The sequence below is a fragment of the Rosa chinensis genome, chromosome 1, assembly GCF_002994745.2.
Source record: "Rosa chinensis cultivar Old Blush chromosome 1, RchiOBHm-V2, whole genome shotgun sequence".
In the NCBI taxonomy this organism is placed as follows: Eukaryota; Viridiplantae; Streptophyta; class Magnoliopsida; order Rosales; family Rosaceae; genus Rosa; species Rosa chinensis.
In genome coordinates, this window is record NC_037088.1 from 55,605,837 (window position 1) to 55,622,376 (window position 16,540).

Below are 16,540 nucleotides of genomic sequence, written 5' to 3' on the forward strand. Positions count from 1 at the left end.
AACGTCTTATTTTTATCACCGTAGGACAACACTTCAAGTTCCAACAAATGCTTTTACTTTGATGTCATAACATTTCATCTTAGTCCTAATTACAATTCCAAGCACGATTTTAGCACAGAAACATAAATAGGCTATCGGAACTGTAAGAAATATCAATGATCATCACTTAAATTAAATGAGCCATAGAATTAAACTGGACCACAAAATCAAATCAATCCCATAGAATAAGATTGTGTTTTTTTTTTTTCGGAAAGAAGAGGATAGTGATCGTCCCCAAAACAAGACTTGCCTAACTACTCATGGAAACTTGATGTCGACTCGCACCGGAAAATCACTCTCTCCCCCCCCAGAGGGCATATCAGTCATTCTACAATCCTTCCCCGCCAAAAACGGCCTCCCCTGACGCCAACCAATACGACGCCGTCGATTCTCCATTTCAAAATCCAAGGCTCCAAAAAAGCTCCCCAAAAACCTTTTGCTCTTCCCACAGCTAGCCACGTGTCACGCCAAGAGGCCCCACACTCGGTGTCCCACGTGTCATCCGCCGTGGCAAGCTCCGGACCCGTACTCCATCCACGTCAGCACTCGGCCAGAGTATAATACCTGAGAGCTTCTTCTGTCTTCCAAGAAGCTGTAAAGGTAAATTTGAAGTATGAAAGAGAACACAGAAGGTTCCATCTTTTCAGTTCTTGTTCAATTTTCGATATTACAATGTTGAATTGGCAAATGTTTGGTCCTCAAGAAGTGAAAGAAGTTCAGTTTTTCCAGTAAGTGTTCAATATCCTATTGTTATTCTAGATGTTGATCAATAAGGAGAGGAAATTTGTAGTCTACTGTTTTAGTTTATGGAAGTTGAAAAATGTAGAATTGGAAAAGAATTAGGGGCCTTTACCTTTCAATTTTGCAGTGATATTATGTTTGGATTACAGGCTTTTATGCAAGAAAACTATTAGGAAGCTAGCTATCAGTTACTGTGTTTTCAATTTTGAGGATTATGAAACTTCATACCATATTCTAATGAATGGAATTAAATGGGGTTGTGTGTATTAAGATTAGTATCTTCAAACACACGGAGGGATTTCCCATGTAGCTTATCTCAGTTTCTTACTTTTAGTTTAGGTGTTAATCACCAAATAGAAATAGTGTTAGATGCTGAAGGTTGAAACTGAATAATTGAAGAAGAATTAGGGGGGCCTTATCTTTTGGATTTGATTTGATTTGATTTGATGATTCAATTGTATTTTGTCTTGGTAAGAAATCATTAGGAAGAAATCTGTGGTTATAGGTTACTATACTCTGGCTACATAAATCATACAAGTGCAAGGTACAACTATTTTCCTTTTGAATTTGACTGTTTTTATTTTGAGGCTCTTGGAACTATATACCATTTTCCAATGCAAGAAACTTTTTAACGACTTGTGTGTGTTAAGACTTGTATCTTGAAGACAACGGGATGTGCAATCTAGCGAAATGGGGAAAGTTCGGGTGAATATCAATGGTCCAGTAACCAATAAAGAGAGTGCGGATTTAAATTGCCATACTGAAGATGAGAACAAGGAGATTAGCGGTGCTGTTACAGGAGTCTTGGGAGAGGGCCAAGGGATCTTAAAGCAAGATGAAGTGCAGGTTACTGACAATCTGCAAGTCGTAAATGATGCACAAACAGAAGCAGTCCAGGTTCAGGTCCTCAGTCAGTCTGGCCAGCAAAGTTCGGAACAACAGCTTCAAGACCCTTCTCTTTTCTGGGAAGGGTTCCTGCCTACCAAGTCTCTCAAGGTTTTGGTAGTGGAAGATGATGATTCAACTCGGCGTGTCATTTGTGCATTACTGCAGAAGTGTGGCTATGAAGGTTAGTAATGCAACATATAAAGATTTATGACATATAAGTTGAAGAATGACCTTTCCAGTCATTCTCAAATTGGCTGTTGTAACATCTTTGTATTTTCTGATATTTGAAGTGCAGAATTTATAGTGATATGATTTAAGGTACCAAACCTCAGATGATTTTGAGTTTCATAATTTTTCCTTGATCTTGAAATTTTTTCACCTACAAGTAAGCCTTTCTGTTTCTGATAAAACTGATAATGAATCTGGTTTTTGCAGTAACAGCTGTAGCTAGTGGATTGCAAGCTTGGAATATTTTAAAAGATCATAGTATTCATGTCGATCTTGTTTTAACTGAGGTTGTCATGCCTGGTCCATCAGGCATTGACCTCCTAAGCAAGATGATGAGCCATGAAACTTGCAAGGATATTCCTGTGATTAGTGAGTATATTTCTCAAACATTTTTGTCCATAAAACTGAGGATCCTAAAACTGATTACCGATAGAATATTTGACTACTTAATTGGCACTGTAGCTGCTAAACCTGGTGAGTTTTGTGCAGTGATGTCATCTAATGATTCTTTGAGTATGGTGTTTAAGTGTCTATCAAAGGGTGCGGTTGACTTTTTAGTGAAGCCTATTCGAAAGAACGAGCTTAAAAATCTTTGGCAGCATGCTTGGAGGAAATGCCGGAGCGTAAGTTGCTTTAGTTACTTGATGGTATAATATGTCATGCAACTACCCACTTCATTATATAAGACCAACCCCCACCCCCAAAAAGAAAAGAAAAAATTTTAAATAAATAAAATAAATGCAGACTTTTGATCTTCTGTTTGCATTCATCACTCATCTTTTCATCAGTCCAGTGGTAGTGCAAGTGAAAATGGTGTCCAGACTCAAAAAACTACGTCGACAAGTGATGAAGAGTCAGACAAAAACACTGGCAGTAATCATGAGGATGACAATGAAATCATTGGGGTTAATGCTAGGGATGAAAGTGACAAAGGAAGTGGCACTGAGGTATACATTCGTCTTGTCTAGGTATTTTTTGTTGATGTTCTTTCATGTCTAATTTGGCATCTCTAATTCCATGTCCTTTCTAATTGGTGACTATCAGTCAGCTGATTCACAGTCACTAAATTCTTTTACTTCATTTGTATGATTCTAGCTTTTGAATTCTGTTTGTTGTACCAGTAAAGCCTATTCTATTTCTGCAGTTCAATTATCAGCTAGGAACATTGAATCTGATTTAAGTTGGACAGGCTAAATTGTTTGCAGAAACAAGTACTTAATGTAATTCTTGATGTTGTTGGGATGTGAAAATCACTTATAAGTTACATAACCGTATGTATATTTACTACGTAGTATCTATTACCTAATAGAATATATAGGATTCAAGTAGATCCATCAGCTAAATTGGTAATTTGGTACACTCATACACCACTGACTACCCCTCCAGATATTCAGATAATCTGTTGCACAATCAGGTAATCAGTAGAACTATTGGATTTAGATCACTGGGATTTTTTGTCTTAAAAAGTCCACTTCTTTAGTATTAGTTCACCAGTTCATGGTGTTGCATACCAGCTGCATAATTTGGAGCAATACATGCTGCTCATATACGAAAGGTTAAACCCAATGCCATTGCATTCCTTTTTGCTTTAACAAAGGTCAGGACTTCATATTCAATGCACGAATACAGTTAACAAAACTAAAAGATAAAAAGTAAAGAGATAAATAGTAGGTTATGTATCACCTGACAACTCTATTTAGATAATCAGTTTATTTTCAGATTTTGTTCAAGTTTCTGTACTGAAGCTGTATGTCAGGTAATCTGTTATAGTAAGAAATTTGGAGAGGTAATGATGAATTTCCTGATCATATCTCTGTTCTACTCTTTCAGATTACTCAGGCTATTATTCGTTCAAGTCCTGAAGCATTTGGAAATGACTTGGTTCCTGCAGTTACAACAAGGGAGTGTGAAGGGCAGAATGAAGAGCTTGGTAGGCATCTAAGTCTAATTATCTATATTTTTTGCCCTCTTTTTTGTTTGTGGTAAAATGTTGTTAGTTTCCAAACTTCAGGTGCTGTTATCACAGGCACAGACTTGGGTATGGGAGTTCCTAAAATTCCAAATCTGCAGCTTGAAGAACCAAAAGAGAAAGACTTGATCAACATAGTTGTCACTAATAAAGACAAACTTTCTAAAATGAAGTCACTGAAAGAGGATGATAAGCTAAAGAAAGGCCAAGTGGAGCTCAACAATGAAAAACCAAATGAGCACTTGGAAAACCAAGCAGTTGATCTGATAGGTGTCACCACTAACAGTACCACTGATCCTCAGATGCAAAGTGGTATGTTTAACACCCCGTGTAGTGTCTCCAAAGTTCCCGGCATAAGAGATAAGGACATCAATGACAGCAAAGAAATTGCTTCCCTTGAGCTCAGTTTAAAGACAGTTAAGACACAGACAGATGCTCGAGATACTGGGTTCCGTGTCCATGACCAAAATGCTTTGAGACATTTGGACCTTTCAGCCCCCTCAAGGTATGCAGCTACTCAGAAAGTGACTCACCAAATGATATTTAAATCCGATATTGATTGTTTTTGGCGTTATGCAGGTACAAATTTCCTACAACTGCTAATCAGGCTGGAAGTGTGAAACTTGCTAGTCATTCTCCTCTAGATAGTATCTCGGAGGAAGAAAAGGCCAAACTATTGCCTGTTTTTCTGTGTAACTTAACCAGCACTCCCCTTTATCATTCCAATGACTGCAGTAACAACAACCGCATGGACTCCGCTACAAATGATTTCCTTGCAGAACAAAAGGCAGTTGAGGACAAACCAGAGCTGAAATCAACAATCAAACATCTCCAGTCTTCCTCTGCCTTCCAACCACACCATGATAGCCTTTTATCTTTTTCCCACCAGCCTATAATTCAAGGGAAGGCTGATGCTGCATTTGGTAGCACTATATTGGCACAAGGAAGGGGGATGAATCAGCAGGTCCAGGTGGAGCACCATCATCTCCATTACCACCATCACCACCATGTGCACAGCATACCCCAGCACCAGCAGATACCCAATCATGATGAGTCATCTGGAAAAAATATGGCAGCGGAAGATCCATGCTTTGGGCCATCTCATGTGCTGGGTACACCGATAGAAGGGAATGTTGGTAATCACAGTGTGCATGTGAGTGAGTACTCTGGAAGTGACCATAGTAGTGATGAACAGAATATAAGTAGCTCTCCCATAGATTCTAGAGGAGAAAAAGAGGGAACCATCAGCCCAATTGAAGTTGGAAGCAAAAGTGGAGTTGATCAGAATCATGTATCAAAAAGAGAGGCTGCTTTGAATAGGTTCCGCCAGAAGAGGAAAGAGAGATGCTTCGACAAGAAGGTAACTCTAGATCTCTATCTGTCTTTTGATCCAGTTTTGACATAGTACTATACTAATATGGACCAGCATCACTTGAGTTTGAGTATATACAGAAACCATAAATCTGAAATAATCCCATCCTGAAGTTATCCATGCATATAATACTCGGACATCTTTGAATTACAATCTAGATTTGCTTAAGAAAACATTATTCACCTTGCAACTTTCAGACAGAAGAAAGTTTACTTGAGTTGACCTAGGCAACAGCACTGTGTCATCCATGGAATCAGCAGTGAGCTCAAAGTTTATTTGTTTAATTCTCTCTTCAGGTCAGATACCAAAGCAGGAAGAAACTAGCAGATCAAAGACCACGTGTCCGTGGAAAGTTTATTCAACAGGAGGTGCATGAAAACAAAGGCAAGGACACCCATTGCTGAGCTTGACAGTGTGTGTGGAATCTTGTTCTTATAATGTTGCACTCAAGAATGTCACTTACTACATTTGGCAGTCAAAGATTACAGAACTACTAAATAAAGACCAAGTTTATCGTGTGATGATAATAAAAGCATGATTTATATTTCGTGCTTGTAGACTGAAAATGGCTACAATTTCTACTCTGAAGAAGGTGGTAATCTGCGAAAGGGTAGTCTCATCCAATAAACTTCATTTTCAGTAATCTGTAATAATAAAAAAATTTGGTATTTGTAACACTTGATGGTTTGAAGAACTATTTTGTTAATGGCAGCTTCTGTTCTTTGTTTACTTTTCGGTGATTCCTGTATTGAAATATGTTCATTCATGTATGGATCGACCTTATTCTTAGACTCATATGTTTGTTCAGCCAATTGCACAGGAAAACCTCAAACAGAAGATGCTATGTATATAAGGGCAAAGGGGATCAGAAGGAGCTAACCTGTTTCTGATCCTGCTTTTTTCGCAGAGTTGACATGAAATGGTGAAATCACATGCATCTTTTCTCCAAAGAAAGTTTTTCAACTTGGAAATTCCTAGCTGCCGTTTTAGGCTCTTCTTAACCAACACAGAAGGTAAAGTATACTTGTATATCATTGACAGTGTCGTGATATATATATGATCTTATGAACACTTAAAAACAGCTGATTCTGTAGGCTGATTAGTTTGCGCTTCCAGCATGACTCAAATCACCAAATCTGCAAACAAACTAACACAGAAGATCGGCATCATATGTTTACACAGCAAAGGTGATCAAATGCTGATGCAAGAAATGCTACCACCTCTCTAAACTGCAAAAGCAATTCATATGGAGGCATATGAAAATATGAACTGTGAAGAAAGAAAACTGGAACTAATTATGAGAAGGACGACCAACCTTGCTAGCTTTCGTTTTCATTCCCACATGTCTTGGTGGCTTTCCTTTCATGCCTATCTCACATGGTTGGGTGGCTCCCCAACCCTACCCCTAACCCTATTAATTTAAGCCTCACAAACAAACAAGAGAATGCACACTAAATAGTGTATACCTACCATTAAAGCTATATTCCATGCGTTATATCCTGATTGTACTCAAGTCTGGAAATCTGAAATGTCAGCAAAACGATAGAGTAGACGTTCCCTTTTAGTATGACTGTAAATTGGATTGATACACCTCAAATTTGTATCGAGCTCGGCTCGTTTTTACCTCGTTTGGGTTCTATTCCCAATCCCTTGCTACGTATTATGTACAATTGGAATAAGCATAGGAATTCAAGCATGCAAGCAGCCGTTTGTTAAACCCTTACACAACATGACCTTTTTTTTTTGAAAATTTACACAACATGACGTTTGTTTCCAAGCAATGGGAGTCGTAAGGATTTTGTAACCCATATTCGATTTTGATGAGGGTTGCTGCCTTACCGGTACTACGAAGATGATCGAAACCATGATCAACGTGATGTTTAAGAGTAGCGATCTCACATGAAGAAAGTGACAAATAAAATATGACATCTAATGACATTCACCACTCACAATGTTTCTATCAGTTTACTTGGGCATTCTTATTCGTAGGCACATTGAAGGGAGATGGAAGAGAGAACAAAGATGATGTCAGTTTCTAAATTAACTAGAATTACTCTGATTCTCAGAGTAATGTTGAATTTTGAGTGTGACTAGAAACCTCTAAAATGAATTGGTAACAATAACATCCGCTGAGGTTGGATAAGGAAAATACAAAGGGATAAGAGTTCACATTATATCCCCAAGTAAGCTCTCCGATAGATGCATCCACAATTTGAGAATCCTCAAGTATTCATGGTCCTCATCAAGTCCTGCTTCCAGGATAGAAATACTCAACATAGATGCATCCACAATTTGAGAATCCTCACGTATTCATGGTCATCATCAAGTCCTGCTTCCAGGATAGAAATACTCAACATTGTTTTCCTTGACCTTGAAATGGAAATTACACAGTTTGTTTCTTGATCTCTCCCCATCATCAATGCTCCTGTTCACAACTGTCAACTGCAACCAATAAGAACAATGAGGATTTTGTGAGACGAGCAATTTGGCAAAGTTATACCAAGGAACAAAGGATGGTAATACAGCCGACTCCTCAGAGGACACAACACAAGAAAAAGATCGGAAAACAACTATCATAGCTATGAAAATATCACTGAAATCTGAAATAACATAATTAAAGAACCTGAATCAGCAGGAGCACATACATATTTTCAAATACAAGCTGCAAATAATCCATTTCCTTAATGATCAAAGACTCAAAACGTGAACCAGTAATCAATATCTAATGAAAAGGGAGACCATACAGAAATGATGTGAGCAAGCACAACTATACAATCAGGGCTGAAACAAACAGGGTTACTTTCTACCACTCTATACAGGTGAAGAGATGCACCCAACGAACAACCATGGCCAAAACACCATGACCAGTTTTATCTAGTAGTCTCAACATTTCCAAGATCTATCCATAGAAGAGTCTAACAGGATCAACACAGTTTTATCTAGTAGTCTCACAAATACCATTTTTTTATCTAGAGAACTAACTACAAGATCACTAGAGTCAAAGAAACTAGAATCTTCATTTTCCAGTACTAGAAAAGCTATTGTAAGCCTATATTAGAAAAGCTACTTAAAGAACCTCAAAGCAACAAAGTGAAATAAATTGTGAAAGATAAAATGTGTTATAGAAAGTACCTGTCCATGCACATCTGAGGCCAAACCAGTGGCCAAAGGTTCCGCCTTTATCAGAATATCTGCCAGGTACTCCATCTGTAAAATCAGCGTAGGCCTCCCCATGCCTGAATAGATGTCCTCATGATTAAGCATGACTAAGGAACATCCCTGTGACAAGAAAATGAGCATTACCTTAACCAGAACTGAAGCGAGTATAAGTATCGCAAACAAAGAACAGTTTCAATTGATTCCTTACAAATTCTGATATCAAAGTGTGGCAATAATGCAGAAAATCTAAGACAAGATTTGTAGATCCCTTAGCAGACACCTCCATTAACGACACATCGTCTATCATAACGGTAACGCAGTTCTTGTTTTCTTGAGGCAAGGCACTTATAGTCTTCAGGATTTTCCCATACAAAGAAACCAATCCACCATCATTGCCTTTCCCATTATCTCCATCTAAATCAATTACACAGCACTTCTTATCAAAAAAAAAAAAAAAACCAATCACAGAAAACAACAAAATCCCCTGCTAACTCCAACACAGTTTCTACTTTGAGAACAATTATTAACAATTTTTCATCCATTAACTAACTTCAGCGATACCATTCGATCAATTTCAACACATCAAGCACTAAACAAAAACCTTATTGGTGTATTAAAAAGAAGACCTTTTATACCTGAATTTCTCACCTGGGCAAAAATCCCTAAGCATATCAAAGAAAACGAATTTATTATCGTTCCTATGCGCAGCTAAATTGCAGCCCTGTTACAAAAACACACCCAATATCAAAACCCCAATTCAAATTCATAGAAACACAGAAACATTTTCTCTTATGAACAAGTAAATTCAACAATAAAGAATTGAACTTTGGGAGAGGGAGAGAGAGATTGAGTGGGGATTACAAGCTTTCGGAGGATTCGATCGTAGTGAGAGAAGGGTTGGGCGAAGGCGACGAAAACGACGACGTTGGAGGAGTGAAGAGGCTGAGAAAGAGAGCGCTTAAGCAGGTGGTGGAGGACGAAAGCAGCACTGGTCTCGACGCAGTCTTCGAGGAGGAGGACGCGGCCAGTGAGGTGTTGAAGCCCTAAAGCTTCGTCCAATAAGCTTCGGGTCTCCATCTTCTTCTTCGTTGAAGCAAAAAAGCACTGAGCTTTAGGGTTTAAGGACTGAGAATTTGGGATTTTGATTTCAACGGTTTTGGGTTTTTTTTTTGGGGCTTTCTCAAATATAAACGGTTTGATATAAATGGTTTTTTTTTTTTTTTTACCGCGCTCTTTTCCCTCTCTTTTTCACATTTTTATCCTCTCATTCAATTACTATTTTACCCCTGTGCTCGTTGAGGTTGCAGGCTAGGGTTCGGGCCGTAAAGCGTGTGGCGGCATTGAAATTGTGGCCTCGTGTTGATAGGTGTTGTAGTTATGAGCGATTACTTCTCGTGTATGTAATACAATACAAATCGTATTAATTTGCCTCAAGACCTAGTTTGGTTCACATAAATGAAAGTAATTTATTTGTCTTTTCTATGGGAAGAGATATGATGATAATGAGTGCGGCTATTTCCATTTTCCACCCTACTAAACACTTTGTTCACCCTACAATCAAATTTTTTCTTTAAAATTCCAAACTTCCCTGTGTGCACGTTCTGTGCGGTTACAAGCTAGTCAGGGACGTTCCAGGCCCCTCAAACCTTGGACTCCCCCTCCTATTGGATGGTTGAAAATCAACCTTGATGGTGGCTTTTAGAAGAGTACCAACAAGGGTGGTATTGGTTTCATTGTAAGGGATCATTCAGGAACTGTTGTGGGAGGTATGTGTCGCAAAATTGGTTACACTGAGACGCTGGATGTGGTTAAGGCCATGACAGGCCGTGCAGCAGTTCAATATGCAGTGGAGTACGGGTTGGCTCCTGTGAGTTTTGAAACTGACTGCCTTTTAAACTGGTTAACTCATTACCTTCCGATGGTAATGATCTCTCTGGTTTTGGCACATAGTTTGAGACATTGTATTCCTCAAAGAATCTATTCCTTGTTCAACTTTTGTTCATTGTTATAGGGAGGCTAATTTAGTAGCCTATAGTCTAGCTAGTTTAGCTCTCAACTTAGATTTAGATCTTGTATGGCAGGGGCCTATCCCTATAGCTATCAGTAGCGTTGTAGCTACCCCATGTATGAACTAGTTCTCTGATCATATTTCAAATTGGTGTCTTCCCCCTACAAAAAAAAAAAAAAAAAACTTTGATTAAAATGAAAATTTATCCATCATGGTTTAGTGATACAACTGGAGGCCACAAATTTAAATTTTACAAATTATGTATAGTCTGGAGGCTATAGATTTAAATTTCACCGACATAAAAATGAAGAAGGTACTGATTCGACTAAAAGATATAAAGTGTTTAGTGTAATAATAAAAATCCAACAACTACCTCTCTTTTTACCAATAAACAAAGAGGTTAATTTAGTAGACCCGAAGGGCCTAAGGTCACCCGATTTGACAAAGTTGCTCTTTCAAAGCATCGAGTATAGCACTAAAGTCGACCATGCCGAAAAGGATGTTTGCTTCGCAAATCGTACAATTAAGAAGTAAATCAAGATGACCATTTCATAAGAATATGGGGTCATATAATTGGTTTTGATGTCCATGACTCCATAATTAGCTGTCATTACTATTACTATTTCTACCCTTCCAAATGTACTTCTGCATTTTCAATCAATGATCTCAGTTGAATTTAATTTCAAACACATTTTTTAACTGTTCATATTGGAGACATGTTGATGTTTCTCTAACCAAAATAAATTTGACAAACATGCCATACGGGTGAGAACCATATTGTTGAACAATTATTAGTTACCTGTTGATGTTTTCTCATCTAAGTAAAAATTAACAGATATGCAACAGAGGTGATAACCATATTCATTAATCATATTTTTTCATAATTAATATGTGTTTTGGTTGACCATTTAATTTGAATTTAAATTATAAGTATAATGCACTAAAATTGGATGCATGGATGCACTTGGCACCAAAACCGTTATCTTAAAAATCATAATGTTTTGAACTAACTTTGAACTTTATCTTCTTCTTAATTCCTATTTGTAATTATGTTGTGAGTAAAAGTCATGATAATATATTCAAATGAAGAAAAATTGTGGGCGAGTAAAAGTGACCTACTTGAGTGAGTCAAAGTGAAAACAAAACATGGGACATTTGGAGACTCTATGATGTCATACAATTCTCCATCACACAAGGAACACCCTTGCAAAAAAATGGGTCCAACAATGAAAAGATTATATGGTAGGAATGAATAGAGTCATAGGCTCTGTCTGAGTTTCAGGCAAATAAAAAGAGTCTCTGCCTGATTTTCAGGCCAAAAAAAATAATTCAAAAGAGACTCTGCCTCTAAATTTAACCATTTGCTTCTGTCTTAATTTAAGCACATCTGTCTTCTCCAAGTAAGATTGAGGTTAAGAGACAGAAACAAAAGCCATGAGTTGGTTCTTGTGCTCTGGAAAATCAAGCACAAATGCAAAGAAGAAGAAGAAGCAGAGTCATAAGCCAGCAGATCAGATCTCATCACTTTCAGGTATCTCCTTCCACATTGCTGAAAATTTTTCATCAAAACACCATTGGATTCTCAATACGTTTGAAAAGACTTGACCTTTATGACCAGTTTTATGCATTGAATTGATTTAGTTCAGAATCTCAGATTAATGTTAAAAATGCCATCTTTGTAATTTGCTTGAATCTGTGGTTTTCTGGGTTTGTGATTTCGTTAATTTGATTCATGCTTGTGTTGTCACCCATATTGGGTTGATGGAGATTTGTTCACAAGTGGTTTTGGCATTCTGAGTTTGTTGTGATTAAGAAATGCTTTGGTCATAGTTCTTGAGTATCTGAGTTATTTTCATCATCAAGTTTCGTTCTTTATTTCATACAGTATGTACTGTTAGAGACCCATTTGTCCAATACAATGATTTCATTATTTCAATATTTGAGTGACAGTCATTGAAGGGAAAAGTGATGAGCACGATGAAAGATTCTGATAACTTAACTCGATTGCTCCCAGTTTCCTTTCTTTGAAATCAACCGATTTTGCAAAGCATTTCAGACGACTCTATTTTGAAGGATTAGGGAGAAATTAATTCTTTTATGGCTATATGGATTTCAATTTAATATACTTCTTCATCAAGTTTGAAAGGCATGCATTGCTGTAGGGCAAGTCGATTTCCTCCTCATAGTTCAGAAATTGTCTACGTTCTATAGATGTTCTGAGTTGAATGTCACGGTGGAAGCAATTTGTGGGTACCGACTGTCTACAGAGATGAGTTGTTTGTGTTGTATAATTGGAAAAATCCAAGCTTGAACTCTTGTCCTTGTCCCCTTTTAAAAATGTTAATGATGGTAGTAGGACTTCTTTGTATTTGTAATGTCAGCCATGTTTCTTTTGGATGTTACTGTTAAGTGAACTGTTTCGTATTGGTGCCTTTTCTCACATTTTTCTTTCATTTAGATCAAGTGAAGGCAAATTCGGCATTAAAGGAAGGGTCTAAGGGTAGCGGCTCTGATCACATTGCAGCACATACATTTACATTTCGTGAATTGGCAGCTGCAACAAAGAATTTTAGAGCAGATTGTTTTGTGGGTGAAGGAGGTTTTGGTCAAGTATATAGAGGGCACCTGGAGAGTTCTAATCAGGTTCTTACAAACCTTTACCATTTCATCTGAATGAAAATTACAGTTTTTATGACTCGTTTCCTGCGTTCAATAGGTGGTTCTAGTGTTTAACAACCTCACCTTAAGATTTCTTTTTTCTCATTTTATGTTAGTGTTAGAAATTAGAGTTCTAAACAGTTTTGGGGCTCACTTTAAACATTATATCTTTTTTACTACCATATTAAGTTTGTTCTTACACTCTGAGAAAGTAGACTGGGGGCAAAAGTTGACCAAAATCTAAAATTATTATTCTCTGGTGAAAAGTCATCACCTCATGTAAAACTGGAAATATGCAAGTATAGTTGGCAAACTAATCTGCTGATGGTCTCCAATATTTGAAGGTCCATGTCTTCAATCAGTGCAGATATCATGGACATACTTTTATTCGAGTGTTAATCATTATTTAGTGCAATATGTTGGTGGGATGGTTTGTTATCATATTGCTGCTATCTATTGTGATTGAAACTTTATAAACCGTACTAAAGATTCTTCTTGTTTTGTTTTGTTTCTGTTTCTTTGTGTTTGATTTATTTGACTTTACATGCTAGGCTTGTGTTAAGACCTGAACCTTGATCCTTTCTGTTACGTAGGAAGTGGCTATTAAGAAACTTGATTCTAATGGACTTCAAGGGAACAGAGAATTCCTTGTCGAAGTATTAATGCTAAGCCTACTTCACCACCCGAATCTTGTCAACTTAATAGGCTACTGTGCTGATGGGGATCAGAGGCTTTTGGTATACGAGTACATGCCATTGGGATCCTTAGAAGACCATTTACATGGTATATACAGCTGTAACAGCATTATCTGCATTTTTTTGCCAAAACTTCATATTTATAAAGTCTTGAGGTATTGTTCTTATTTTTACTTGGTGATAATTAACTTACGCATGGTAGAAGTGGGTCTTGCAATAGAAAACATACATGCTATAGAACTCAGCAAGATGTGACGTTTGTAGAATTATTTAATTCACTGTATGAAGATATGGGAAACATAGTGTATAAAGAATGGGGAAATGTTCCAGAACCAGCACTTTGCTAAGGTGTAGGTATCTTGCAAGCTAGCTTAGTAACTGTGGTGGCACGTGCATCAGGGACTCTGAGTTATTGCTTTAGAACCAATGTTTTGTCTACCTTCTATGTAAATATGTGTGCCTTTTGATCTCACATGCTGCTATATGGCAGATCTACCACCAGATAAAAAACAACTCGATTGGAATACCAGAATGAAAATAGCTGCTGGTGCTGCCAAGGGCTTGGAGTATTTGCATGACAAAGCTAACCCTCCTGTTATTTACCGTGATCTTAAGTGCTCAAACATTCTACTTGATGAAGGTTACCATCCCAAGCTCTCTGATTTTGGCTTGGCAAAGTTGGGTCCTGTAGGAGATAATACTCATGTTTCTACTAGGGTGATGGGAACCTATGGATATTGTGCCCCTGAGTATGCAATGACTGGTCAGCTCACATTGAAATCAGATGTATATAGCTTCGGGGTTGTTCTTTTGGAAATTATTACCGGAAGAAAGGCAATTGACAATTCAAGGGCTGCTGGGGAACACAATTTGGTTGCCTGGGTAAGAAAATCACGCCTTCTACTCTTCACATATTTTTCTTTCCGAACTTGGTTGATATTGTTTGAATGCAACAGTCGATATTGATGAATTCTGTTACCTTTAGTAAATAGGAGCCCTTTCCGTAGGTGTATCATTTCTTTTTCAGTTGCTATTTGATTTGAATCATCAGTAACTTTTCTAGGTGTGATGTGTAATTTCTCTACTGAGCTAGAAACTTAAGAATGTCTTCTTAAAGTTAATACTAGCAGATATACATTTTATGAGTGAAAGCAACATTAGGATGAACAGTTGTTTTTTATTTTAGATAAATGACAATCTTGTGAGCTCTGCTGATGAACTCTTATTTGCAGGCCCGACCTTTATTTAGAGACCGTAGGAAATTTTCACAGATTGCTGATCCATTGCTCCAAGGACAATATCCGATGAGGGGAATGTATCAAGCTCTTGCGGTTGCTGCAATGTGTGTCCAAGAACAGCCTAATATGCGACCTGTCATAGCGGATGTAGTCACAGCCCTTAATTATCTTGCTTCCCAAAAGTATGACCCTCAAGTGCTTCGAGTCCAGAACTCTCGCACAGCCTCGTCAGCCTCGTCTACTCCTAGATCAAGAAGGGAATTCTGAAGTTCATGAGGGAACATTTATTTAATACAGTTGCATCATTGGATGCTCACGATTGTTGTCACCAGTCTAGCTGTGGCTCTTTAGGATGTTTTCACATAATGTGTTTTAGTTGTGATTCAGCAAGCAATAGTTCGGAGCTTAGTGGTATGCATTGTTGCCAATAGTGCCTGTTTATCGAATTTTGCTCACTCCGGTAGCAGGTGCAGAGGTCTCCCAGTCTTCCCCTTTCCTCCTTCTATTGTTTCTATAAGATTCTTTTCTGTACAATTGAGCATGGGGTGTTTTGTATCTATATAGAAACTGTTATTCCATTGAATCATAGAAATAATTATTTACAGGAAATTTACCATTTTGGTGAGTGCACAGAAGCATTTTATATGAGCAGTGCTTGTTTATTCACCAAGTTTGAAGCTTTTAGTTTCTTTTTTTTGGTTCAAAACTTATCAAAAGCTCGAGTGGCAAAGTTCGAATTAGCTCCATTCATTCTTGGATCACAGTCCCTGCCACTGCAGATCAATGTCTTCTAGCTGTAGATGTTACCCTCATTAGATCATATTTGAAAAGTACCAAAGCCATTTGATCTGTTCAATAAAGCAAATTTGCAAAGACAGTTTTCATATGCTTCTTTTCGTCTTCAACTTGAGCTTTTTGTCTCGTGCTTTTTCAACAGAGCTTCTGTTAGTACTTCTAGTCCGGGCAATTGTTTTACCATTGAATATATTAGCAATTTCACTTTGAAATCAAGCCAAAGGTGCAGTATCTATATTCTCAATATACACTATCTAATACTGGCAATTTCTCATTGCAATCAGTAGGTCTGATATTAGGTTCAGTATATGAATACCCATGATTGGAATAGACAAGAACTAGCAACATCAGATATTTTGATAAAGAAAAGATTTGATAAAAAAATTTAAAAAAAACCAAAACAAAAATCGAGACCGACCCATCATGGGTAGGGAGGCCCCTATAACCCTAGGGGCTTGGGCTCCAGCTTTGGAGTGTGACGACGACTAAAGTGAGGTGGCATGATCTGAATAAACTGATTTGCTGCTTGCACAGTGAGTAGGGCGACCTTAACCTTCACGCAATTGGTTATAAACATTTGCAGAATTTACTTTTTTTCCGATGCGGGATATAACTTTACTATCCTTTTAAGAGTAGGACATATAGGTATGAACCCCAAATCTTCTACGTGAATGCACATAAGCTCAATGGCGTAGCTAGAGTAGGGCGAAATGACCCTTCTCTATTTTTGAAACTAAGCACTGATTGGTT

At 37.7% G+C, this 16,540-nt stretch overlaps 3 protein-coding genes across 12 annotated transcripts in view; 2 read left to right on the forward strand and 1 right to left on the reverse strand.

The window, feature by feature from the left end:
* Positions 1 to 405: 405 nt before the first annotated feature.
* On the forward strand, positions 406 to 6,032 carry LOC112182501 (two-component response regulator-like APRR9). 8 transcript variants are annotated; one of them, XM_040509910.1, is made up of 10 exons: positions 418 to 767; positions 1,256 to 1,324; positions 1,431 to 1,849; positions 2,104 to 2,265; positions 2,386 to 2,519; positions 2,685 to 2,843; positions 3,727 to 3,826; positions 3,908 to 4,370; positions 4,445 to 5,225; positions 5,534 to 6,032. In XM_040509910.1, exons 3-10 carry the CDS (start codon positions 1,471 to 1,473, stop codon positions 5,639 to 5,641), a joined length of 2,286 nt encoding a protein of 761 aa, XP_040365844.1. In that variant the 5' UTR covers positions 418 to 767; positions 1,256 to 1,324; positions 1,431 to 1,470; the 3' UTR covers positions 5,642 to 6,032. The 8 variants fall into 8 exon arrangements, with proteins under 8 accessions (XP_040365849.1, XP_040365844.1, XP_040365845.1 ...); XM_040509911.1 differs by having other exon boundaries at positions 1,266 to 1,324; XM_040509907.1 differs by having other exon boundaries at positions 1,286 to 1,324.
* Positions 6,033 to 7,247: 1,215 nt separating this feature from the next.
* On the reverse strand, positions 7,248 to 9,557 carry LOC112175728 (elongator complex protein 6). 2 transcript variants are annotated; one of them, XM_024313460.2, is made up of 5 exons: positions 9,258 to 9,557; positions 9,045 to 9,117; positions 8,605 to 8,810; positions 8,370 to 8,516; positions 7,248 to 7,679 (listed from the first exon to the last, which is right to left on the reverse strand). In XM_024313460.2, exons 1-5 carry the CDS (start codon positions 9,471 to 9,473, stop codon positions 7,560 to 7,562), a joined length of 762 nt encoding a protein of 253 aa, XP_024169228.1. In that variant the 5' UTR covers positions 9,474 to 9,557; the 3' UTR covers positions 7,248 to 7,559. The 2 variants fall into 2 exon arrangements, with proteins under 2 accessions (XP_024169228.1, XP_040367582.1); XM_040511648.1 differs by having other exon boundaries at positions 7,542 to 7,672.
* Positions 9,558 to 11,606: 2,049 nt separating this feature from the next.
* Positions 11,607 to 16,540, forward strand: part of LOC112182505 (probable serine/threonine-protein kinase PBL7) — a 34,886-nt gene continuing 29,952 nt past the window's right edge. Inside the window, exons 1-5 of one of the 2 annotated variants that reach the window (XM_024320999.2) lie at positions 11,615 to 11,935; positions 12,863 to 13,047; positions 13,656 to 13,845; positions 14,248 to 14,639; positions 14,990 to 15,640. In XM_024320999.2, coding sequence (XP_024176767.1) covers positions 11,839 to 11,935; positions 12,863 to 13,047; positions 13,656 to 13,845; positions 14,248 to 14,639; positions 14,990 to 15,262 — 1,137 coding nt within the window. In that variant the 5' untranslated portion in view covers positions 11,615 to 11,838 and the 3' untranslated portion in view covers positions 15,263 to 15,640. Of the gene's footprint in view, positions 11,936 to 12,862; positions 13,048 to 13,655; positions 13,846 to 14,247; positions 14,640 to 14,989; positions 15,641 to 16,540 lie in introns of those variants that run through there. The other variant, XM_040508549.1, reaches the window with a different exon arrangement.